Source organism: Vigna umbellata, chromosome 8 (assembly GCF_029865625.1).
Source record: "Vigna umbellata cultivar VRB3 chromosome 8, Vumbellata_1.0, whole genome shotgun sequence".
Lineage (NCBI taxonomy): Eukaryota > Viridiplantae > Streptophyta > Magnoliopsida > Fabales > Fabaceae > Vigna > Vigna umbellata.
The window spans coordinates 48,901,430-48,918,015 of record NC_142172.1 but is presented as its reverse complement, the minus strand read 5'-3'; the positions used below and the strand labels follow the sequence as shown (position 1 = coordinate 48,918,015).

The 16,586-nt window shown below is 33.6% G+C and overlaps 1 protein-coding gene and 1 pseudogene across 2 annotated transcripts; both read left to right on the top strand.

Annotated features, from left to right (window-relative positions):
• The first annotated feature begins 401 nt into the window (after positions 1-401).
• LOC148194877 (putative protein phosphatase 2C 33) lies at positions 402-2,223 on the top strand. Of its 2 annotated transcripts, XM_088097293.1 has the most exons (4): positions 404-1,142; positions 1,249-1,366; positions 1,450-1,673; positions 1,766-2,223. In XM_088097293.1, the coding sequence occupies exons 1-4, from the start codon at positions 597-599 to the stop codon at positions 1,988-1,990; spliced, it is 1,113 nt and encodes a 370-aa protein (XP_087953419.1). In that variant the 5' UTR covers positions 404-596; the 3' UTR covers positions 1,991-2,223. The 2 variants fall into 2 exon arrangements, with proteins under 2 accessions (XP_087953418.1, XP_087953419.1); XM_088097292.1 differs by having other exon boundaries at positions 402-1,142; positions 1,450-2,223.
• Positions 2,224-13,169: 10,946 nt separating this feature from the next.
• On the top strand, positions 13,170-14,932 carry LOC148194876 (putative protein phosphatase 2C 33; annotated as a pseudogene).
• Positions 14,933-16,586: the final 1,654 nt, after the last annotated feature.

The window sequence follows — 16,586 nt, the reverse complement described above, 5'->3', positions numbered from 1 at the left end:
GCAGAATAAAAAGATACCTTTAATATAGTAATTAAAGAAGTGTCTCTCCTTTCACAAATTTCACTTATAATTATTTATAGTTTTGTAAAGAATTTTAGATTTTACTCTATATTATAGAAGATAAACTTTAATAAACTTTTCGGAAAGGTAGGAAACTAAGGTTCTCCTACTAACCTTGTTTAATATTTTTTTTTTAAATGTTTGTTGGGATTCACATTTATGACCACAAACATATAAAAAGACTTAGTTTTTTTTTTTTTTTAAATTTGACTAGTTATTATGAATTTCAATTATAATATATATTATATATTGGAAATTAGAAAAAGAAAAAAATAGTAAAAAAAAAGAAGAATTATCCGAAAAAGATATAACAAACTAACAAACTATGTAACTAACTTTGTAGTTTTAGCTGGATAAGGATCTTTATCTTCGTTCAATTCCTATAATCGTAAAAGGGAGGGAGAGAGTAGCAGTAGGGGATGGCATCAAATGCTGAGGAGATTCACGTTGCATTGACTTGTTTCTCTTGCTTCGTTCGTTAGGATTAGGAAGGAAGTAGCCTGGAGAAGTGGTGTGTTGGCTCGGAATCTGTGGGAATGGGATCTTGCCTCTCCGTCGCGGGGGCACCATCGGATGCATGTGATGACCGCTTGTGGAGTCCAACCGAATTGTCGGATCATAGGATTGAAATGCGGGTTCACAGAGTTCCTGGGAGATTGTTCTTGAACGGTTCATCGCAGATTGCTTCCTTGTACTGCAGAAAAGGCTACGGAGGGATCAACCAGGATGCAATGCTTGTTTGGGAGAACTTCTGTTCGAACGACGGCACCGTTTTATGCGGTGTCTTCGATGGCCACGGACCTTATGGCCATTTGGTTGCAAAGAAACTCAGGGATTCCTTTCCTTTAAAGCTCATGGCTCAGTGGAATTCCTCAAATCCTGACAGCACCTACAGTTATCGCAATTTCTTTAACACATCCATGAACAACGACTTTGAACCTTGTACCATTGCCCCAACTGAAATTGCGACGCTCAGACAATCTTTTATCAGAGCTTCGAAGATCATGGACAGAGACCTCAGAATTCACAATCAGATCGATTGCTCCTCTAGTGGCTCCACGGCTGTTACCTTGCTCAAGCAGGTGAGTATCACATCGCATCCCATCCCATCCCATCCCATCACTTCACATTATCTGCCACCTTCTTCAATTTTCGTTCATTCATCCCTCCCTCCCTCCATCCTTTAAGGGCCACGACCTTCTTATTGCTAATGTGGGTGACTCCAGAGCTGTATTGGCTACTCATGACCGCAATGGTTCCCTTATTGCCATTCAGCTGACCACTGACCTTAAGCCTGATCTTCCAAGTACCTCTCTCTTACCCACGTCTTTATTTGCGTCCAATACAATGCTGGATATTTTTCTTGTCTCACTGTTTTTTATTCATCAGGGGAAGCAGAGAGGATAAGGATTTGTAAGGGAAGAGTGTTCGCCCTTCAAAATGAACCGGGGATTTATAGATTATGGCTTCCCAATGTTGACTCCCCCGGGCTTGCCATGTCAAGATCTTTTGGAGATTTTTGTCTCAAGGACTTTGGACTCATCTCTGTTCCTGATCTCTCTTATCACCGCCTCAATCACAGGGATCAATTTGTTGTGTTAGCCACAGATGGGGTAACGCTTACCTCCTTTTTTCTTTTGTCAAACACAAATATATATGATCCACATTCTTGTGTTATCATGCACATACTTTCAAATCTCTTTAGGTATGCGATGTTTTATCAAACGAAGAAGTTGTGTCCATTGTGTCGTCTAGTCCACGCTCTTCAGCGGCTCGAATACTGGTTGACGCAGCTGTTCAGGCATGGAAAACCAAGCTTCCCACTTCTAAGGTTGATGATTGCTCTGTAGTTTGCCTCTTCCTTAATTCCATGTCGGAGTTAAAACCATCGACCCCCAAAAAAGACCCATCAAATGTCGTTGAGCAGTAACCACCACTACTTAGAGCGGAACCTTAACGAAAGTGCCCACAGTACATATCTTTTATGTCAACCATCATTCTCTTTATTTAGAAGAAGGACTATTTGGCTGCATCCCCTATTTCAGGAATACACTCACATCCTAAGGTTTAACAAATTTTCATTTGTCTCTCCCCAAATAAATCTCTCTCAATTTATATAACAAAATAAAGTTATATACTACCCATTAACACATGTCACTTGATATTTTTAGGCAGTTATAAGGATAGAGAGATGTAGCCATGCAAATACATACGGAACATAATTTCATTAAACCTCGGGTGTGTGTGCAAAATGACATAATTTATCTTATATTTTTACATGTACAGGGTAAAGGGATACTACCGTCCTTTTCTTTTTAGCTGGAGATCTTTTCCTTATCTGTATATCCAAGTCTTTAGATTATATTATGTAGTTCATCCAGGGGTTGCTTGAAAGAAAAGAATAAGAATTTTATTTGCTTTTCTGTCATTTGTATTTTACCCTGTTAGTTATATTTTTCCTTGTTATTTACATTTTAATTTAAACACTCCAAATACCCAACACCTTCCAAAGCCACACAAGGCCAAGTCCTTTTTTGAAACAAAAGTTTCTTGTCGATTACTATTTCAGTGGTTAGTAGAGTTGAGACAGAAGCCTGACCTTTAATTCTTTAATACTTAGCTGTAGTTCCATGTAGCTCTGAACGTCTTGAGCAAAATGAGTATAACCCACTGATGTTATAAATTGGGCAAAGGAGAAATACACTTTGTAATAGCCACCATTTTGATTTGCATTTTCCTTGTCTATAATGGTGCTGACTGGGTTATGAAGTCAAGCTGCCTTGAGTCTATGTGTCACTTGATAAGGATGTAATATCATTGAGCTGTGTAGAACTCGTTTGATGGACAAATAGAACTTTTCCAGCCAAAAGCTACTTGTAGATTGTATAACAAGACCTTTTACTTGGTGACATTTGGTTGGGGTTTTGCAAACGAGTGTTCTTTTGTAAGTCGTGTCAAAGAATTTAATATTATACTATTTGCACTTTTTAATTACTGACTTAAACAATAAAGTCATCTTGAATTTTTGCCGATCTCGATTATTCTATGATATTCGTCAATGCATTATGTTTTACATTATTTTGTGCCCATTGCGTAAACTGAATTCAACATAGTAATAACTTCTGCTTCTCCTATTTAATTATATTTTCTCTGATTTTGGCGTGGTTGTATATGATAAACTTCCCCATGCACATCTATATTTGTTATCACAATAGTTTTTTTTTTACATGCTTTTACATTGTTATTTCATTATTTTTTTTACATTGTATATGATTAACCAGTTTTTTTATTTTGGTTTAGTTTGTAATCTTAATTTTCTTATCTTGAAAATATATAACGTATGATACATGTGAACTAGATATTTAATAAAGAAATTGCAATTATATAAATCTGAACTAAGAACACACTTTTTGGGTGTTATTAAAATGAAAATGAAAATTATGAAATATCATCCTCATAGATCACTTCGTATTATTTATAGATAAAATTAATATATCCTTTTTAAAATTTTCATAAAGGTGTTTATTTCTTTATCTTATATTTTATTTTTTTTGACACTTTTTAATTGGATAAGCTATATAGAATTTAATTAATTTCGAATAAAGTCTCGTATTCTAATTAACTAAATAAAAAGTAATTAAGTGAAAATTTCAATTCAACACACATACAAACATATATTTATAAAAGTTTTATAAAAAAATTAGTCAATATTAGATGTGGTAATTAGAAAGTTATAAAAATATTAAATATATTTTATCGTGTTTTCTGGTTATTAATGGTTTTAGGTGAAAGACAAATAAAAAACTTAACTATTATTTTGTGTACATTAGGGATTTTATCCAGTAATATTTCTTTTCTATTTTTAATTTGTCCACTAATTTGTTTTTATTAACCAGACAGGTCAATTCATATTTCTGTACTTGATCTTCACAATTTTGATCCAATCGTTGTAAAGCTTTCTTTTTGGTAGATTTTTCTATTTTGTCTTTCTTTTTAAGACAATGGATAGATTTTATTCAGCAATAATGGCTTACACTCACAAGGAGGAGAATGGTAGACAAAGTATAATGCAGAGCATGAACAGAAAACACGTTTTAAAACTTCAATCCCACTAAGTAATCCATCCATATCAACAATATCGCAATGTACCCCCTTTTTATGTTTATTCATCTTTTAGAGATCTCTGAACCTCTTCACAAGCAAAATGAGTATAAAATATTGCTATTATAAATCAGACAACGGAAAAATTCACTAATAGCCAGATTTTTTGTCATTTCCTGGTCTATAATTACACTAATTGGGTTATGAATCATAACTGGAATGCTAGCAATTTAACCAAAACAGGGTTGGATGTCTAACACAGATTATGTCTTCAACCGGTAAACCATGCTACTACATACCCTAATACCATGTATAGCTAACCCCTTTATCCACATAGGTTCAAGAATAAGATATCAAAACATTAACTTTAGCAGACCTTGTGGCCAAGAGTCTTAGGTTCTAGTTATCCACGTTGCAAAATCATTAATGAAAACTTTGGCCCCTTCCTCATTTTCCCATGTGACTTAATATTCGGCTAATTATAGCCTCTTTCTTTCCGGAAACAGGAAGATTATGTGCGGTAAGATAATATTTCAACTCCACCACAGTCAAATCCTTTAACTGCAAAAAAATATCAAATGATTCCACATCAGCAATTTTGAAAGTTAAAAGAAAGAGCAGCACTGCAAATGAAAATTTTAAGCCATTATTACAACCCCCACCTAAACTGATAGCCATCTGATACCAGAAACTCAAATTTGAAGTGTGACTAACATCTTTGTCCGTATAAGGTATGGTAACTTTGAGTCATAATTAAAACTTCGTTACAACTTTGAGTCATAATCACCTTGTCGTTGGAGGTGCAGACCAGACACAAGGCATCCTAAACCCTAAACACCCGCCCTCAATCAAATCCCCACCAGTCACCGCCCGCAATTGAGTCCACAACTCTAAGCCCAGATATAAAACTCTTCAACCATACACCATGTGAAGAAGCCTCAAAACAAGAAACGAATTCAGCTTCCATAGTAGAAGTAGCAGTCAAGGTCTGCTTTTTGCTACTCCAAGATACTGCTCCATCAGCTAACATAAAAATGTAACCAGACGTTGATTTTCGTGAATCAACGCAGCCAGCATAGTCTGAATCGGAGTAGCCAATCACTTCTAAATTAGCAGTTCGTCTATACATGAGCATGAATCTTTTGTTCCTTGAAGATATCTCATTACTTTCTTTGCAGCTTTCCAGTGGTCAACACCTGGATTACTCTGATATCTTCCTAAAACTCCAACTGCAAATGCAATGTCAGGTCTAGTACAAACTTGAGCATACATAAGACTTCCGACAGCTGAAGCATATGGAATATTTTTCATCTGTTCCCGCTCAAGATCATTTTTCGGACATTGACTTAATTCAAGTTTGTCACCCTTTACAATGGGAGCTACACTTGGTGAACAATTCTTCATATTAAACCTCTCTAAAACTTTGTTGATATAGGTCTCTTGAGACAAACCCAAAATGCCTCGAGATCTTCCCTATGAATCTTAATGCCGATGACATAAGATGCCTCTCCCATATCCTTCATGTCAAAGTTATTTGAGAGAAATTGTTTCATTCATATAGCATACCCTTGTCGTTGGTTGCAAGCAAAATGTCATCCACATATAAAACAAGGAAACAAATCTTACTCCCACTGACCTTTTGGTATATACATTGATCCATGATGTTTTCTTCAAAACCGAATGAAGTGATAACATCATGAAATTTTAAATACCATTGGCGGGAGGCTTGTTTTAATCCATAGATGGATTTATTAAGCTTACATACCAAGTGTTCACTGTCTTTAGAAAAGAATCCTTCAGGTTGTTTCATGTAAACCTCTTCCTCTAGATCACCATTAAGGAATGCTGTTTTCACATCCATTTGATGTAACTCAAAATCAAATGAGCTACTAATGCCATAATTACTCGGAAGGAATCTTTCTTAGATACAGGAGAAAAAGTCTCTCTGTAGTCAATTCCTTCTCTTTGAGTGAATCCTTTGGCAACAAGTCTTGCCTTATGTCTCTCAATGTTGCCTTGTGAGTCTTTCTTGGTTTTAAAGACCCATCTACATCCAATGGATTTTACACCATCAGGCAACTGAACGAGATCCCAGACTTTGTTGGATGCCATAGAATCCATCTCGTCTTTCATGGCATCATACCATAGGTTTGATTCTTTAGAACTCATGGCTTGTGAAAACGTTTCAGGATCATTTTCGGCTCCAATGTTGTAATCCGATTCTTGTAAATACACTTCATAATCACTAGAAACTGCTGGTCTTCTGATTCTAGTAGATCTTCTTAATGTTGTGTCAACATCTTGATGAGAAGCTTGTTGTTCAACTGGTTGTTCAACATTTACTTGTTGCTCCTCGTTAACAACTTGATCTATATTATCATTTTCAGCAATTTGTGGAACATCAATTATTGGTTGTTCAATACGCTTTTGAACTGAAGGAGCGTGAATGACTACCAATCTTTCATTTGATTGAGAGGTTTGAGCTTCATAGTGATCTTTTTCAAGATCACGTCTTGATTTAAATCACTCCACTAATCAAGTCATTTTCAAGAAACTTTGCATTTTGATTCCACAATCCTAGTGTTATGGTTGGAAAATAGAATCTATACACTTTGGACTTTCAGCATATCCAATGAAATACCCACTAATAGTCCTTGGGTCTAGTTTCTTCTCTTGTGGATTATAAATTCTTACTTCAGACGGACATCCCCAAACGCGTACATGTCGCAAACTAGGTTTCCAACCTTTGAATAACTCAAAAGGTGTTTTTAAAACAGCCTTAGTTGGGACCCGATTTACTATATACACAGCCGTCTTAAGTGCTTCAGTCCACAAGAACTGAGGAAGTTTTGAATTACTTCTCATACTTCTCACCATATCCATCAAGGTTCGATTTCTTCTTTCTGCTACACCATTCTGATCTGGAGAGCCAGGCATGGTATATTGGGCAACAATCCCATGTTCTTGAAGAAATCTAGCAAACGGACCAGGTGCTTGTCCATTCTCCGTGTATCTACCGTAGTACTCTCCACCTCTATCTGATCTCACAATCTTAATTTTCTTTCCGCATTGCAATTCTACTTCAACCTTAAAAACTTTAAAGGCATCTAAGGCTTCATCCTTAGAACGAAGTAAATACAGATACATGTATCGTGAGTAATCATCTATAAAGGTGATAAAGTATTTCGGACTACTTGCATCCATATCCGGACAACAAATATCTGTATGAATAATTTCTAGTAAATTTGAACTCCTCTTAGCACCTCTTTTGGACTTGTTAGTTTGCTTACCCTTAATGCAATCCACGCAAGTCTCAAAATCAGTAAAATCCAAAGTACTAAGTACTCCTTCATTTACTAATCGCTTAATTCTCTCAATGGAGATATGTCCCAATCTTCGGTGCCATAAAACAGAAGAATCCTCATTCATAACACATCTTTTTAACCCAGCGGAAACATGCATAGAACTATAGGCAGCATTGTTTTGCAATTTAATAAAGTAAAGACCATCGCATAATTCCCCAAAGCCAATAACCTTGGATTTATTCAATAAAGTAAAACCAGAATCCGTAAAATTAAATGAAAAACCCAAAGGTGCAAGTTGTGAAATAGAAATCAAGTTCTTACTAAAACTGGGAACATAAAAGGTCTTTTCTAAACATAAAACAAATCCACTGCTTAAAACTAAATTGCACGTCCCAATGGCTTCAACATGTGAACTCATCTTGCTTCCTGAATAGATGCATTGTTCACTTCCCATCGGTTTCCTTAGGTTTTCCATACCCTGCAAGGTATTAGAAACATGGATTGTAGAACCAGAATCAATCCACCATGTGTTATGATTAAAACTAGTCAAATTAGATTCATAACAGACAAAAGCAAACAAGTTACCTTTCTTTTCAAGCCAATCCTTAAACTTTTGACATTCCTTCTTCATGTGTCCCTTCTTTTTACAAAAGAAACATCTGGACTCCTTCTTAATAACTGGCTGAGCAGGAATCTTTCCCTTCTTATTAACTTGGTTCTTCTTATTCTTAAATGAAGTAGTCAAGTTCACCTTCTCCCCTTCTTCCATCAATAGCCTTTCTTCTTCTTGAACACACATAGTCAATAATTCATTAATAGACCATTTGTCCTTATGTGTGTTGTAAGAGATTTTAAAGGGAGCATAATGGTGAGGCAAAGTGCACAAAATATAGTGCACTAGGAAAGAATCAGACATGGTAACTTCCAAAGCTTTCAGTTGAGCCACAATGTCCCTTATGCGCATGATATGATCACGCACTCCTCTAATTCCAGTGAGCTTTAAGGATGAAAACTGCATTATAAGAGTACTGGCAAGAGATTTGTCAGATGTCGTAAACTGCTCATCAATAGCCTTCAGTAAATCCTTGACATTCTCATACTGATCAACCGAACCCCGGATTCCAGCGGAAATATTGGTTTTTATGAACGTTACGGAGAGACGATTTGACCTCTCCCATTTTTCATAAAGTTCAATGGCATCTGAATTGCTAGTCTCAGTAATACCCGGTGGTTCAGGTTTTCTAATAGCATAATCTATGTCCATCCAGCCTAAATGAAGAAGAACTCTCTCCTTCCAAATCTTATAATTATCTCCTTTCAATTCGGGAATACCACACTTGATATCAGAAAAATTCACAGATTGAGAAACTGCAAATTCAAAGTTACATGCTTATTATATAATTTGAGACTAAAATAAATGTCATGTTTACCAATGTAAAACATGTCTTTACCAATAAGTCTATTAACATAAAACTTGCCTGTGGGCTAAAGTCTTACTCAATTAGACTCATTTAACCTAATGATAAAACTATTAAATTATATCACATTCCTAATTCCTGTGGGAAATTTAAGAATTATAATAAACATTTTATCCTAATTAATCATACAAATGTAAGGAAAATCCTGTGGGTATATTTCATCACATTATATATAATTAATTACAATTAATGTTTCAATAATGTGATCTTTATAATATAATTTAATTAATTAAAGATGCTGTGGCTACTCTCTAATTATTAAAAAATTATATTTATCACTAAACATTAAATTATCTTTAGGTCTTATATTTAATCTAAATATAAGAATTATATTATAAATAATTAATATTCAAACTTTATTATACTAATATAAAATATTAGTAAATATTCCACGCATTACAGTAATATCCACGCATACCACTGGTATATATATATATATTATATATATATATATTATATATTATATATATTATATATTATACGCATAACAGAAAACATTATATATTTATGTGCAGAATGAAAACAAAGCAAAGGAGATAAAACCAGAAGCGTACATACCAGAAGCAAGCAGCGTACCTTCATCACGTATGTGTACAACAGATAAAGAAAAAAATAAAAACTGAATATATTTTTCTGAAAGATGCCCAAAATGAAACGCAAAAACAAATGTCGTTTCAATCATCTTCAACCTCCAGTATGGTTCCAACAAGCATGAACCCAATAATATGTGAGGGTTTTAGCATCAAAATTTCACAGAAAATTTCACAGAAAATTTCTTCTTTCTCCAGTTTCAAAACAATTAATAAAATTAAAAACACAATACGCAAAGGAGTGAACCAAACAAGGCAGAGGAAAAATAGCTCTGATACCAAATGATAAAATAGCAGAGTATGAAATTGACCTAAACATGTTATATTAACATCACAGTAACACATTCAGATCAAAAACAGCGGAAGAAAAAATGAAAGAATAATGTGCGTACCTCCTGCCATTGCAATTTTGTAAATCTAAACACAAGACAGCTTTGTTTTCTAAACCTTGACTCACTCAAACTCGATGGTGTGTTTTTCTGAATAGAGGAGTAGGCTTAGTCATCAAAACTGAGAGTAACCCATTCCCTTATATAAAGTCTGGCCATCACAGGTTTCAAAATAAATGGGCTTTACGTTTAAAAATTAATAACTGCTCTATAACCTCTATGCAGTTAAAAGCATAAAAAAAATGGCTTAATGGACCACTTTATGTTCCTTAAAAATAGGAACTGAAAATGCTATAATATTTATTTTATATTTAAAATAATGCTAACACCATATACATAATGTAATCACAAACCATAATAAACCCCATATCTCTTTCCATAACTCGAGAAAAAACCTTAGACCATTTTTCTTTTCCCCAATTTCTCTGTTGCTCTTTGCTTGCAGACCATCTAACCTTGGGAAATAGAGGATTTCTTGGCAATTATGGTTTTGGTGGTGACGAACATCTAGAACCTTGACTTGCAGGGTGGCGCTGAGTGAAGAGCTAGTGATTCTAGTTGTTCGGAGAAGGCGGCGCTTTGGAGGTGCGATCCGGGTAGGGCTTTTTCGTCATGCAACACAGAAAGAGTTTCTTCCTCTTCTGCCATGGCACAAGGTCATGCTGCTAGGAGAAAGCCTATTTTCCCTTCTTGGAATCACGATTGGTAGAAAAGTGGTGGTAGCAGGCATTGAAGGCATTGAAGAGGATGATGGAGATGAAAACGCGGACACCAAGTTTAAATGATGTGGCACGCCTTAACCACATCAGATTAAATTTAGGCACATCAGAAGTTTATTAGAAGTTTATTACAGGAGAAAGATCAAAATATACAAAAAAGAAGACCGAAAAATAAAATTTTTTTGAAATTAAAAACATATTTAATCCTAATCAAAAGAAAAAAAAATTAAAACATACATATTTATTTATCATTTCATTTTCTTTCTTTTATCATAACTTGTCTTTTTTTCTCCATTTAATTATATTAAGAGTGTAATTAAAAAAATAATATCTTCAAATTGTAAAAGTGATAGGTAAAATAAAAATATAAATGTAGTTTATATTTATTTGCCAAAAGGAATCATATTCAAAATTAGATTAAGAAATAAGCTAAATAATAAATAATAAATAACATTGAATAATCAAGTAAGAAGAGGTAGATTCAGATCACTAAGCAAACTATAAATAATATCGGAAAGTTAAAAGGAAGAGATTGGAGACACTATACTGACAAAAATTAATTATATATAACATTAAATAATTATATATAACATAAAAAATAATTTTAATTTTATTATTTTTTATGATAACAAAAAATAATATATTTATTATTATAATTATACAACTAAATTTAAATACGCTTTAGAATTTTATTATAGGTAACTTTTTTTAATTTTTTGGTGGATAATTTTAGTATTATGAAGGGCTATTTTAGTTTAAAAAATAGTTAAGTTTTAGAAGAAAAGAATTATTAAATCGAGAAAAACGATTAAATTTAAAAAGTCGGTTATTTAAAAATTAAAATTGATAAATAATTATTTTTAAAGGAAAGAATTAAAAACAAAATGTATATATTAAAAAATAATCTTTTCGTATAATAGTCTAGATAAATAATATTAAATAATTAAATAAAATACGTTTACAAAATGTACATAGGAAAAATATGATTATAAATAATATAAGTAATTAAACAAAATAATATTAGAAGTAATATCTTATTTAAATAATATAAATACTAATAAGGATTATCACAAAATCAATATAAAAAACCCGTTAGAGTTAAGAAAATATATAAAATATCATAGTTATTCATACATATATTTTATATTTACAACTCCAAAAGAGAAGAGAGGTACATAAAGTTTTTCTCAGTAGATAACTATACAAAAGATTTATTCTAAGTAAATTATATATTTGTTCTATTATTTCCAATGCTTACTCCATGGAGATATCATCTCTCTGTACTCACACCAACCATATAATCATTGTAAAAGATACCAAACATACATAAATAAAAAAAAAAAAAAACACAAAAAGGGTAAGATAATGTTAAAAATAACATACAAAAAATATCAGAATTCATCATACATCACATTTCATATCAAATTAAACAAACAACATCCTAGACATATCATTAACCTAGACCTGACCATTCGGATAAAATATGAATGTCGAGTTATTTGTGGTGACCATTATTGCTCTGTAGAGTCATTGTCAACGAGTTTCACCTTATCACACACAAGGTTAATCTATTTCGCTTCTTAGGCCATAATGGAACACCTAGACTAGGACTTCCTGCTACTCTTACCACAAACATCACTCTCTAATTGAAAATAAATTACCATTAGAGTGTCAAAAAACCCATAAGATTGAGCTTCCTACATTTGTACAAACAACACTTAATACAACCACTTAAAATTTTTCTTTAGAAACTCTTATTCAATCACAACTTGATACATACATCAACCTCATTCAAAATCCTTAATAACATTTCATAAAGCATATTAAACATATCATAAAGTACCATCCAATCCTTAAAGAGAAATAAAAAAAGCCAAAGAAAGAAAAAGTAAAGAGAGAAAATTATAAACATTGGCGATAAGCGACACATCCTTGCCGTTGAACGCCATTTTTCGCACAAACCTAACGCTTGAACGACATTCCCTACAGCTAAGTCCTAAACTTATCGACTTTTTGACACTACTATCTTTGAACACCACGTTAAAAGATTAAAACATATAAATAAATATAAAAAAATGGTAAATGTCTATTTTCTTTACCTAATTAGTCGCAGAATAAAAAGATACCTTTAATATAGTAATTAAAGAAGTGTCTCTCCTTTCACAAATTTCACTTATAATTATTTATAGTTTTGTAAAGAATTTTAGATTTTACTCTATATTATAGAAGATAAACTTTAATAAACTTTTCGGAAAGGTAGGAAACTAAGGTTCTCCTACTAACCTTGTTTAATATTTTTTTTTAAATGTTTGTTGGGATTCACATTTATGACCACAAACATATAAAAAGACTTAGTTTTTTTTTTTTTTTTAAATTTGACTAGTTATTATGAATTTCAATTATAATATATATTATATATTGGAAATTAAAAAAAAAAAAATAGTAAAAAAAAGAAGAATTATCCGAAAAAGATATAACAAACTAACAAACTATGTAACTAACTTTGTAGTTTTAGCTGGATAAGGATCTTTATCTTCGTTCAATTCCTATAATCGTAAAAGGGAGGGAGAGAGTAGCAGTAGGGGATGGCATCAAATGCTGAGGAGATTCACGTTGCATTGACTTGTTTCTCTTGCTTCGTTCGTTAGGATTAGGAAGGAAGTAGCCTGGAGAAGTGGTGTGTTGGCTCGGAATCTGTGGGAATGGGATCTTGCCTCTCCGTCGCGGGGCACCATCGGATGCATGTGATGACCGCTTGTGGAGTCCCGAATTGTCGGATCATAGGATTGAAATGCGGGTTCACAGAGTTCCTGGGAGATTGTTCTTGAACGGTTCATCGCAGATTGCTTCCTTGTACTGCAGAAAAGGCTACGGAGGGATCAACCAGGATGCAATGCTTGTTTGGGAGAACTTCTGTTCGAACGACGGCACCGTTTTATGCGGTGTCTTCGATGGCCACGGACCTTATGGCCATTTGGTTGCAAAGAAACTCAGGGATTCCTTTCCTTTAAAGCTCATGGCTCAGTGGAATTCCTCAAATCCTGACAGCACCTACAGTTATCGCAATTTCTTTAACACATCCATGAACAACGACTTTGAACCTTGTACCATTGCCCCAACTGAAATTGCGACGCTCAGACAATCTTTTATCAGAGCTTCGAAGATCATGGACAGAGACCTCAGAATTCACAATCAGATCGATTGCTCCTCTAGTGGCTCCACGGCTGTTACCTTGCTCAAGCAGGTGAGTATCACATCGCATCCCATCCCATCCCATCCCATCACTTCACATTATCTGCCACCTTCTTCAATTTTCGTTCATTCATCCCTCCCTCCCTCCATCCTTTAAGGGCCACGACCTTCTTATTGCTAATGTGGGTGACTCCAGAGCTGTATTGGCTACTCATGACCGCAATGGTTCCCTTATTGCCATTCAGCTGACCACTGACCTTAAGCCTGATCTTCCAAGTACCTCTCTCTTACCCACGTCTTTATTTGCGTCCAATACAATGCTGGATATTTTTCTTGTCTCACTGTTTTTTATTCATCAGGGGAAGCAGAGAGGATAAGGATTTGTAAGGGAAGAGTGTTCGCCCTTCAAAATGAACCGGGGATTTATAGATTATGGCTTCCCAATGTTGACTCCCCCGGGCTTGCCATGTCAAGATCTTTTGGAGATTTTTGTCTCAAGGACTTTGGACTCATCTCTGTTCCTGATCTCTCTTATCACCGCCTCAATCACAGGGATCAATTTGTTGTGTTAGCCACAGATGGGGTAACGCTTACCTCCTTTTTCTTTTGTCAAACACAAATATATATGATCCACATTCTTGTGTTATCATGCACATACTTTCAAATCTCTTTAGGTATGGGATGTTTTATCAAACGAAGAAGTTGTGTCCATTGTGTCGTCTAGTCCACGCTCTTCAGCGGCTCGAATACTGGTTGACGCAGCTGTTCAGGCATGGAAAACCAAGCTTCCCACTTCCAAGGTTGATGATTGCTCTGTAGTTTGCCTCTTCCTTAATTCCATGTCGGAGTTAAAACCATCGACCCCCAAAAAAGACCCATCAAATGTCGTTGAGCAGTAACCACCACTACTTAGAGCGGAACCTTAACGAAAGTGCCCACAGTACATATCTTTTATGTCAACCATCATTCTCTTTATTTAGAAGAAGGACTATTTGGCTGCATCCCCTATTTCAGGAATACACTCACATCCTAAGGTTTAACAAATTTTCATTTGTCTCTCCCCAAATAAATCTCTCTCAATTTATATAACAAAATAAAGTTATATACCCATTAACACATGTCACTTGATATATTTTTTAGGCAGTTATAAGGATAGAGAGATGTAGCCATGCAAATACATACGGAACATAATTTCATTAAACCTCGGGTGTGTGTGCAAAATGACATAATTTATCTTATATTTTTACATGTACAGGGTAAAGGGATACTACCGTCCTTTTCTTTTTAGCTGGAGATCTTTTCCTTATCTGTATATCCAAGTCTTTAGATTATATTATGTAGTTCATCCAGGGGTTGCTTGAAAGAAAAGAATAAGAATTTTATTTGCTTTTCTGTCATTTGTATTTTACCCTGTTAGTTATATTTTTCCTTGTTATTTACATTTTAATTTAAACACTCCAAATACCCAACACCTTCCAAAGCCACACAAGGCCAAGTCCTTTTTTGAAACAAAAGTTTCTTGTCGATTACTATTTCAGTGGTTAGTAGAGTTGAGACAGAAGCCTGACCTTTAATTCTTTAATACTTAGCTGTAGTTCCATGTAGCTCTGAACGTCTTGAGCAAAATGAGTATAACCCACTGATGTTATAAATTGGGCAAAGGAGAAATACACTTTGTAATAGCCACCATTTTGATTTGCATTTTCCTTGTCTATAATGGTGCTGACTGGGTTATGAAGTCAAGCTGCCTTGAGTCTATGTGTCACTTGATAAGGATGTAATATCATTGAGCTGTGTAGAACTCGTTTGATGGACAAATAGAACTTTTCCAGCCAAAAGCTACTTGTAGATTGTATAACAAGACCTTTTACTTGGTGACATTTGGTTGGGGTTTTGCAAACGAGTGTTCTTTTGTAAGTCGTGTCAAAGAATTTAATATTATACTATTTGCACTTTTTAATTACTGACTTAAACAATAAAGTCATCTTGAATTTTTGCCGATCTCGATTATTCTATGATATTCGTCAATGCATTATGTTTTACATTGTTTTGTGCCCATTGCGTAAACTGAATTCAACATAGTAATAACTTCTGCTTCTCCTATTTAATTATATTTTCTCTGATTTTGGCGTGGTTGTATATGATAAACTTCCCCATGCACATCTATATTTGTTATCACAATAGTTTTTTTTTTACATGCTTTTACATTGTTATTTCATTAATTTTTTTACATTGTATATGATTAACCAGTTTTTTTATTTTGGTTTAGTTTGTAATCTTAATTTTCTTATCTTGAAAATATATAACGTATGATACATGTGAACTAGATATTTAATAAAAAGAAATTGCAATTATATAAATCTGAACTAAGAACACACTTTTTGGGTGTTATTAAAATGAAAATGAAAATTATGAAATATCATCCTCATAGATCACTTCGTATTATTTATAGATAAAATTAATATATCCTTTTTAAAATTTTCATAAAGGTGTTTATTTCTTTATCTTATATTTTATTTTTTGACACTTTTTAATTGGATAAGCTATATAGAATTTAATTAATTTCGAATAAAGTCTCGTATTCTAATTAACTAAATAAAAAGTAATTAAGTAAAAATTCAATTCAACACACATACAAACATATATTTATAAAAGTTTTATAAAAAAATTAGTCAATATTAGATGTGGTAATTAGAAAGTTATAAAAATATTAAATATATTTTATCGTGTTTTCTGGTTATTAATGGTTTTA

Excerpts from the sequence above, each read along its gene's own strand:
- LOC148194877 (XM_088097292.1), top strand. The coding sequence starts at position 597 with ATGGGATCTTGCCTCTCCGTCGCGGGGGCACCATCGGATGCATGTGAT. Across the intron at positions 1,143-1,248 it reads CTGTTACCTTGCTCAAGCAG|GGCCACGACCTTCTTATTGC; the intron begins GTGAGTATCACA and ends CCATCCTTTAAG. Across the intron at positions 1,367-1,449 it reads CCTTAAGCCTGATCTTCCAA|GGGAAGCAGAGAGGATAAGG; the intron begins GTACCTCTCTCT and ends TTTATTCATCAG.